Source organism: Castanea sativa, chromosome 6 (assembly GCF_040712315.1).
Source record: "Castanea sativa cultivar Marrone di Chiusa Pesio chromosome 6, ASM4071231v1".
Classification (NCBI taxonomy): Eukaryota; Viridiplantae; Streptophyta; class Magnoliopsida; order Fagales; family Fagaceae; genus Castanea; species Castanea sativa.
In genome coordinates this window covers 2,807,414-2,816,924 of record NC_134018.1, presented here as the reverse complement: position 1 = coordinate 2,816,924, position 9,511 = coordinate 2,807,414, and the positions used below count along the sequence as shown (strand labels likewise).

The window sequence follows — 9,511 nt, the reverse complement described above, 5'->3', positions numbered from 1 at the left end:
CAAGGGATGGTGGTACATTCTAAGAATGAAACTTCAATGTGCAAAGTCTTCTCTTCTAGCTTGGGACCTGTGGCGATGAGATAGTTTAATGGCCTGAAGGCAGGGTTCTATTGATTCTTTCATGGAGCTCACTAGGGCATTTGACTCTCGATTCATTACTTCCAGTAGGGTTCCTCGGCCTTTGGACTCATTGTTGTCCATGGCCATGAGGAAGGGAGAGACCTTGAAAATGTATTTTGATAGATACTGGGCGATGTTTAATGAAATCGATGGCGATTTTGATGAGGTGGCGATTAACTATTTTAAGGTGGGCCTTCCAACTGATCACAACTTAAGGAAATATCTGACCAAAAAGCCTGTACGAAGTGTACGTCGGCTCATGGATCGTATTGATGAGTACAAACGAGTCAAGGAAGATCAGCAACAAGGTAAGGGGAAGGAAAAGGTTATCCCTCAGGAGAGGAGGAATTTCAGGTCGAATAGATACAATAACAACAAGTCGAGGAGAGATTTCGCTGGGCAAGCTGGTTCAACCACCCCTCAAGTAGTCAACACCGTATTCTGAGAATTGGTACATCAGTTGCTAGAGAGCATCCGGAAGGAACCATACTTCAAATGGCCCAATAAGATGGCTAGGGATCCTACGAAGCAAAATCAGAATCTCATTTGCCAATATCATCAGAACGTAAGTCATACCATCGAGAATTATCAGACACTATGGAACGATTTGGAGCAGTTGGTTAGTGAAAGAAAATTGAAGCAATTTTTGTATCATCCCAATGGACAAGGAAGCCATTCAGGTTTGATCAATCAGAGGAACAACTCATCCCATCCACCCTTGGGAGCGATTAATGTCATTTTTGCTGCTCCTGGCAGGACTGGCTCCTATCCTATTAGGGTGATGTTTGTGTCACATGTTCTTACCGAGTCTGGCTCGAGGCCAAAGAGGATTAAAGGGAGTATTCCGCCTATTTTGAGCTTCTCGGATGAAGACAAGGTTGGGACCATTCAATCGCATGACGATGCTCTAGTGGTTACTCTAAGGATAGGGGGCTATGATGTGAAGAGAGTGATGGTTGATCAGGGTAGTGGTGTGGATATTATGTACCCTGATTTGTTTAAGGGGCATAATTTAAAGCTCGAAGATCTTAGAGCTTATGATTCACCACTAATAAGTTTTGAAGGAAAAACTGTCATACCAAAAGGACAAATTCACTTGCTTGTGCAGTCAGGTCCGGAAACAGTTGATGTGAATTTCATTGTGGTTGACGCTTATTCCCCATACATGGCCATCGTCGCAAAGCCTTGGCTGCATGCTTTAGGTGCTATTTCCTCAACTCTACATGTCAAGGTAAAGTTCCCATCGGGGGAACTGATTGAAGAAATTCTTGGGAGCCAATCAGTAGCAAGACAATTCATATCAGCTGCAATACTGCATCAGCCTGAACCAGAGTCCTTGGTCTCTGTTGCAGAGGACTTATAGCAATTAATGTCTCTGGATGCGCTTAGTGCGGTGATAGCAGAGGAGGCAACATGTGAAGAGTTAAAAAGATTTCTTATAGGTGATGATCCTGAAAAGTTCTTTCAGGTTGGTGTTCAGCTACCACATCAAGAGAAGATGGAATTAGTTATGTTTTTGAAAAACAATATCGACGTATTTGCCTGGGATCCCTATAAATCCCCTGGGGTTGATCCAAGCTTCATTTGCCATCATTTGAACATCAATCCTACCGTTGTCTCGAGGAGGCAACCACTTCAGCGTTCTTCTAAAGAACATGCCGAGGCTATCAAGGAAAATGTGCTCAAGTTTAAAAGGGCCGGGGCAATTAAAGAAGTTTTTTATTCGGACTGGTTGGCGCACACAGTTGTGGTGAAGAAGAAGAACGGAAAGTGGAGAGTGTGTGTGGACTTCACAGACCTGAACAAGGCTTGTCCTAAGGATTCGTTTCCAATTCCTCGCATAGATTAGTTGGCGGATGCAACAGTTGGACATCCTCGGATGAGTTTTTTGGATGTTTTCCAAGGTTATCACCAAATACCTTTGGCACTGAATGATTAGGAGAAGAAAACCTTCATTACTCCTACGAGGAATTACCATTATAAGGTGATGCCTTTTGGTTTGAAAAATGCAGGGGCTACCTATCAAAGGATGATGACCAGGATGTTCGAGTTGCAGCTGGGAAAGACTATTGAAGTGTATGTGGATGACATGATGGTGAAAAGCAAGGTCGTGTCCATGCATGTGAAAGATTTGAATGACACTTTTCAGACTCTGAGGAAGTACAAGTTGCGCCTTAACGCCTCTAAATGCTCTTTTGGCGTAGGCTTTGGTAAATTCCTAGGCTACATGGTGACTCATAGAGGAATAAAAGTAAATTCGGCACAAGTCAGGGTAATTAACAGCTTGCAACCTCCTCAGGATCCAAAGGAAGTTCAGAAGCTAACGGGGATGACTGCTGCTCTCAACAGGTTTATTTCTCGATCCGCCGATAGGTGTAGACCTTTCTTCCAGTTGCTGAATAAGTGGAAGAGATTCGAATGGACCGAGGAGTGTGCCTTAGCTTTTCAACAACTTAAAGAGTATCTTTCTCGACCGCCCATCATGTCTCGCCCAAAGGTGGATGAAATCCTGTTTACGTATATAGCGGTGGTCGTTCACACCGTCAGCTTGGTTTCAATACGGGATGATAGTGGTATACAGAGACCAGTTTACTATGTGAGCAAATCTCTGCATGAAGCTGAAGTGCGTTATTTGCCGTTGGAGAAAGTGATTCTGGTGGTAGTGCATGCTACGCCTAAGCTTCCTCACTGTTTTCAATCCCATACAATTGTTGTTTTGACTTAGCTCCCTCTTAAGTTGGTATTGTGAAGTGCTGATTACTCGGGGAGGATAGCTAAGTGGGGAACTATCTTGGGGGCTTTTGATATTAAATATATCCTCGTACCTATATCAAGGGCCAGGTCCTTGCTGATTTGGTGGCAGAATTCGCTGAGCCTTCGCTAGAAGAAAGTGTTAAGGGGTTGCACATATATGAAAAATCAGTTGGCATGATCTTGTGCAAGAAGCTTTTGATGTGGAAGGCATATGTTGACGGAGCAGCAAATCAAAGAGGATTTGGTGTGGGGCTAGCTTTAGTATCCCCTGAAGAAATTACTTTTAAGAAATCGTTAAGATTAGGGTTCTCGGTCGCTAATAATGAGGCTGAGTACGAAGCTATATTGGTTGGGATGGATATGGTTCAGAAAATTGGGGAAAAATCAGTCTAAATGTTTTCGAATTCTCAGTTAGTCGTGGGCCAAGTGGTGGGGACATTAGAGGCTAGAGATCCAAGAATGCAAGAATATTTGACCCGGGTCAAGTGTTTACAATCCAAACTTAACTCTTTTACCTTGATGCATATATCTAGCAGTGGGAACGCACATGCTAAATAATTAGCCACACTTGCAACATCTTCGGCTCAAGGTTTGCCCCTAGTCATTCTCGTTGAAGACTTGTTGAAACTTGCTCGGATAGCTGTTGATGCTGTCCACATTCATCAAGTTAGGTTCGGACCTAGTTGGATAGACCCTATGGTATCCTTTATTAAGAGCGATGTCTTGGCTGAAGAGAGATCTAAGGCAGATAAAGTTCGCAGAAAGGCGCCCCGATTCTGGTTGTCCGAGGATCAGAAGTTGTATAAACACTCCTTTTCTGGGCCATACTTGCTGTGTATACACCTTGAAGCAACGGAGTCACTGTTGGAGGAATTGCATGAAGGGATTTGTGGAAGTCATACGGGAGGAAGGTCTTTATCTCATAGAGCTCTGACCTAGGGGTATTGGTGGCCCAACATGCAAAGAGAGGCCCAGGATTATGCGAAAAAATGCGACCAATGCCAAAGATTTGCTCCTAACATCCATCAGCCCAGTGGTGTACTTAACCCTTGGTCTAGTCCTTGGCCGTTCGCTTAATGGGGATTGGATATAGTAGGGTCTTTCCCAAAGGTTGTGGGAAATAGAAGGTGGTTGCTCGTGGGAACCGATTACTTTACCAAGTGGGTTGAAGCTGAGCCTTTGTCAAACATTAGAGATGTGGACGCAAAGAACAATGTCACTAGGTTTGGAATACCTCATAATTTTATTTCAGACAATAGCTTACATTTTGATAGTAAGGCTTTTAGAAAATACTGCTGCAACCTAGGCATCACGAATAGGCACTCCATCCCAACTTATCCGCAGGGGAACGGGCAGGTAGAGGCAGTTAATAAGGTTATAGTAAGTGGACTTAAGAAGAGGCTGGATGATGCAAAGGGAAGATGGGTGGAAGAATTGCCACACGTTTTGTGGACATATTGAACCACACCACGAAGGTCCACTGGGGAAACGCCCTTCTCCATGACTTATGGAGCCGAGGCTGTGATCCCTTTGGAAACAGGATTTTCGACATTAAGAACGAGTTCTTTCAACCCAAATAATAACGATGGTTTACTGGAGAAAAGCCTGGATCTAGCTGAGGAGCGGCGAGAGACCGCCATGGTTCAGCTAGCTTATTATCAGCATAAGCTCAAACGAGGATATGATGCTCATGTGAAGTTGAGGCCATTTGCACCTGGAGACTTAGTATTGAGGAAAGTCTTGGGTACTACCAAGAACCTAGCATTGGGAAAGCTAGGACCAACTTGGGAAGGACCGTACCGAATCACTTCTGTAGCAGGCATAGGGGCATATCGTCTAGCAAATTTAGATGAAAAAGTTGTACAACGTCTATGGAATGTAAATAACCTATGAAGGTATTACTATTAATAAACAACTATTTTGCCATTTTTGTTCTATTATTATTGTACTGTGATTTAGTTCATTTTTATAAGTATCGAACAGAAACTTGATCATGCTTGGCTCCTCGGACCACATACCTCGTGAAAATTGATATTTTACTAAGTGTTAGACAGAACCTTAGTTACGCCTGATCCTCGGACCATCTACTTTAGGAAAATTTGGATATGCTTGGATTCTTGGGCCACCTACCATAGTAAGTTTAAAGGTCTACTTTGTGCCCAAATTAAATATCAAATCAAGTCTTAAACTGTTTTTCTCTTGTTTTAAGTTTAAATATGTTCGTACATATATAATTGTATGCTGTTGCACTTCGGATATTACAGTTTCAATACATAGGTTATCTTTTGATGATTTAAGTCGATAAAGTGAGCGTAGTTTCATGTCGGGTTACTAGTGTTGACTGAGGCATTATAAAGATTTCCCTATACATTGGGATATTAAGTCAATTGTGCTTTACATGTAATTTACATTAAGGTAAAGGAGATAAATATTTCAGTAAAGGAAATTGGCAATGGATTAAAGAGCAATCTTTTGAATTTGTCATTGATACTGTCAGTGGGTACATTGAAAATGATATTCTAAAATAAAAGGATCAAAATAAAAGTCCTAAAAAAAAAAAAAAAAACTACATTAAGAAAAAGTCTTAGATGGCCTATGCCTTGAGTTTCGGTAGAGGGTCTTGTTTAGACTTCTTTGCAGTCTCTTTCATTTTGTCATCCTCCCCTGTCTGCTTAGGCTCAGCTTTGGACAGGGCTTGGACTTGTTTTTCCTTGTCCTTCGCCCCTAGTGGAGGAGCATCTTGTTCAGTATGCTCTCTCAGGCATTGTTATTAATACCGTTTCGGACCTCGTTTCAGTTTATCTAGTGGAATGGAATATTTCGGTACCGGCCGATTTCGGCGTACCATTTTAGGGTGTTTCGGGGTTCCTAGAAATTAAATTATATATATTCTTGTAAAACATAAAATTGTCAATTCTAATAAATAAATAACTAAATTTCAAATAATACAAATCATTTAGTCTTAACTCTTAGGTCTTAAACATCAAAATAACATCTATTTAACATCACACAATAAGAAGATTTACAAGACAATAACTAAACATCAAAAAATACAAAACATTTAGTCTTAACTTTTATGTCTTAAACCTTAATACAACATCAAACAATAAGAAGATTTATAACAAGTCATTACTCATTACATAAGCCCATAATAACTAATAAGCCAACAAAGTTTATAACATAATATTACTCCTCCTCATCATCATCCAAGAGAGAAGGATCAAATTCATCATCAAAAGAACTCCCACAAGAACTACCAACACCCATTGGAAGATTTGTCAAGTCATGTTCATTATTGTTGTCATCATCATCATCGTCATCAACATCAATAGTTTCAAGTTCAGCATCCTCTTCCACATTCACTAGGGCTGCTGGTTCATTAAGACAATCCCAATTTATGTCATCTGGATTAAGAAGTGCAGGTTCTTCAGCCACCCAATCTCCCATCAAGTCAATGGCATCCAAGCTTATAGGATCCAATGCATACTTATTCCTTCGAATATTCCTACCAATGAGAATATTAAACATAAGTCACATTTTATAAATTATAATTATTTGAAAGTACATTTCATTTACATATGAGTAACGATGAAAAATTTACTTTTGTCGAAGCCTCAAATTATAATGGACAAAGACCAAATCATTTACTCGTTTATGTTCCAATCCATTTCTCTTCTTTGAGTGAACATATTCAAATGTGCTCCAATTTCTCTCACAACTAGTTGCACTACAACATTGACTTAGCATACGAATGGCAAATGATTGTAAATCTGGAGCTCCAAGGCCAAATTGCTCCCACCATGAAACTACAATAACAAATAAAAATATAAATTAAGCATTGCCCATGTAATCTTACAATAACAACTATAAAGGATAAATAGATATATTGAAAGGAAATACTATTAAATTATTAATGTTTACTTGGATTTAGTCTCTCTCGTTGGCGGATTGCTAGTGATGTGCCAAAGTCACCAATTGACTTTTTGTACTCATCAAGTTGTGAACTTATTTTGTCTTGAATGTCAGGATCGGGAACCAACCTCATTAGAGTGCTTAGCAACCCTCTTTGAACTGCATTTTGCCTTTTAAATGAAGGCCTAAAGTAAATTGCAGGGTTAAGAAAGCAACCTACTGCATGCAAAGGACTATGCAGTTGTTTGTTCCATCTAGCATCAATAACTCTAATATAATGTCCATACAAAGAAACTTAGTTCTTTAACCTTCTTTTTATTTCCTCTTTTGCTTTATCCATTGCTTCATACTAGTACCCCATAGCAGGTTTCTCATCCCCATCAACAAGACGAAGTACTCTAACTAAAGGCTCACTAACTTTCACTATGTGCTTGCATTGAGACCAAAACGAATAATCTTCCAAAACAATTTTACTAATCTCCTTCCCAACGGCAGTCTTAGCATGGGGGCATGAAAGCCATTTATCACTAGTGAACATTTGTCTAAGCTCTTTTTTGAACCTTAGCATGCTCTGTAGACTTAAGAAGTTAGTGGCAAACCTTGTAATTGCAGGACGACATGACTCTCTTCCATTTGTAAAATCTTGCCTCATCAAGTCTAAAACAACGCCATATTTGTAAATGAACTTTGTTATCTTTTTTGTCTTCTTAATTGCTTCATCAACAAGAGGGAACCACTTAGTTTTAGTAATATTCTCCAACATCAAGTCTATGCAATGAGCTGCACAAGGAGACCAAAATAAAGTACCATACTTTTGCTGTAATTTTTTTCTAGCTTTTTTATAGGCAGAAGCATTATCTGTAATCAATTGCACAATATATTCCACACCAATTTCTTGAACAACAGAATCAAATATATTGAACAACGTTTCAGCATCCTTTGTAAGGCCAGAAGTGTCAATAGATTTCAAGAACATGGCACCCCTTGGACAATACACCAAAAAATTCATTATTGGTTGCTGTTTTTGATTTGTCCACCCATCAAACATCACTGAACAGCCATATACTTTCCAAACATTTTTTATATCTAACAAAAAATCATTAACTTCATGCACAACATTTCTCAAAAAGGGTTACCTCAACTCATAAAAAAAAGGTCCCTTAAATCCCGGCCCAATAGCAGCAATGGAATCTATCATAGATTGATAATAGGGTGATTGAGATGCATAAAATGGTACATTATAATGATACCACCATCTTGCCACATTCATTTTTGCATTATCAATCATTACTTTTGTAGCCAAAGCACTTCTTATAGAGGGTTGAGCACCAGGGGTTGTTCTAGGAGCAAAATAACTCTTAATTTTCTTCTTTCCTCTTATTTGACCCATATCAGTGTCAACATCCTTTCCCTTAAATTTTTGTTTACCTAATGTTTGAAGGGGACTCTTTTCAACAACCCCAACCTCATCCTCTTCCTCCCCCTCCTCCTCATCAACATCAAATGGATCACCATATGGGTTCCCAATTTTTGACTGAATCCTCTTTTTGGTTTCTTTAGATTTTTTTAAGTCTTCAATCATTTGTTTCATTTGAACCTAATATCAGATGAAACAACTTTACATGATTCAACTTGACCCCTAATCCCAGCAAGATGATACTTAAGTCTAGTAATACCACCTCCTTTGATTAACTTATTACAATGCAAACATATAGTGTTATTTTTTGCATTAGGCACTGCACGGGCATGAACCCATGCGGGATCCTCTAATCTTGTAAGGGCAGAGGCCACAGAAGCAGAAGAAGTACTAGCTAAACTATGATGATCAGCCATAGTTTACTCTTCAATGAAATGTAATGAAATTCAATCAAATGCAGTAGCTAAAATTTAATTTAATTTGCATGAATTGAATGAACAAACAAATTACATATCTTAAATGAACAAATCACATATCTTAAATACACTTAATCACATATCCAAGAACAAAAAAAAAGTTTATGACAATCCAAGAGAAAAAAAAAAAATCTATGACAATCCGAGAGAAATGAACAAACAAAAGACTAAAGCTTAAGTTCTTATTTCTTAACACTTAATCAGTTAATCACATATCTTAAATTCTAATTCTTAAGCTCTTAAATCTTAAAAGTTAAAACAAATCATAAGAAATCTATGACATTTTTTTTTTTCAATCAGAGAAAGTGAGAGTAGAGAAAGAATACCTAGTTGAAGCTTCAATCCGAGAGAGTGAGAGAAAGAGGAAGTCACGAGAGAGTGAGATTGATGAGCACAGCACAGAGACTCCACAGAGAGAACGATGGCAGTGAGTGAGGGATTTAAGAGTGAAAGAATGAAAGAAAAGAATAGGAATAGCCGAATAGAAAAGATTAGTTTTTTTAGACTTTAGTAAAGTCCAAAATGCCGTCGTTTGGACCTTTACCCCTTTTTTTTTTTTTTTTTTTTTTTTTCTTTTTTCCCATGGCAGGCCAAATCCTGTACCGGCCGAAATTTACATTTCAGCTGAAATTGGCCGAAATTATCTGGAATGGCCGGAATGGACCGAAACTGCCCGAAATCTAACCCGAGGTGGAACGTGGGGTATTCTGGTACCGGTTCGCATACTGGAACGAAAAATTTTGGCCATTCCAACCAAAACGGAACGGAATCAATAACAATGCTTTCAGGCGTTTCTCAGCCTTATCACCTTGTTCCCTCTCTTTATCAGAAT

The 9,511-nt window shown here is 39.2% G+C and overlaps 1 protein-coding gene across 1 annotated transcript; it reads right to left on the bottom strand.

The window, feature by feature from the left end:
- Nucleotides 1–6,060: 6,060 nt before the first annotated feature.
- Nucleotides 6,061–8,619, bottom strand: LOC142638744 (uncharacterized). Its single transcript, XM_075812810.1, has 6 exons — nucleotides 8,539–8,619; nucleotides 7,923–8,383; nucleotides 7,143–7,769; nucleotides 6,796–7,040; nucleotides 6,476–6,680; nucleotides 6,061–6,379 (listed from the first exon to the last, which is right to left on the bottom strand). Exons 1-6 carry the CDS (start codon nucleotides 8,617–8,619, stop codon nucleotides 6,061–6,063), a joined length of 1,938 nt encoding a protein of 645 aa, XP_075668925.1.
- Nucleotides 8,620–9,511: the final 892 nt, after the last annotated feature.

Excerpts from the sequence above, each read along its gene's own strand:
- LOC142638744 (XM_075812810.1), bottom strand. The coding sequence starts at position 8,619 with ATGGCTGATCATCATAGTTTAGCTAGTACTTCTTCTGCTTCTGTGGCC. Across the intron at positions 8,384-8,538 it reads GATTAGAGGATCCCGCATGG|GTTCAAATGAAACAAATGAT; the intron begins GTTCATGCCCGT and ends ATCTGATATTAG. Across the intron at positions 6,380-6,475 it reads AATTTGAGGCTTCGACAAAA|GAATATTCGAAGGAATAAGT; the intron begins GTAAATTTTTCA and ends TCTCATTGGTAG.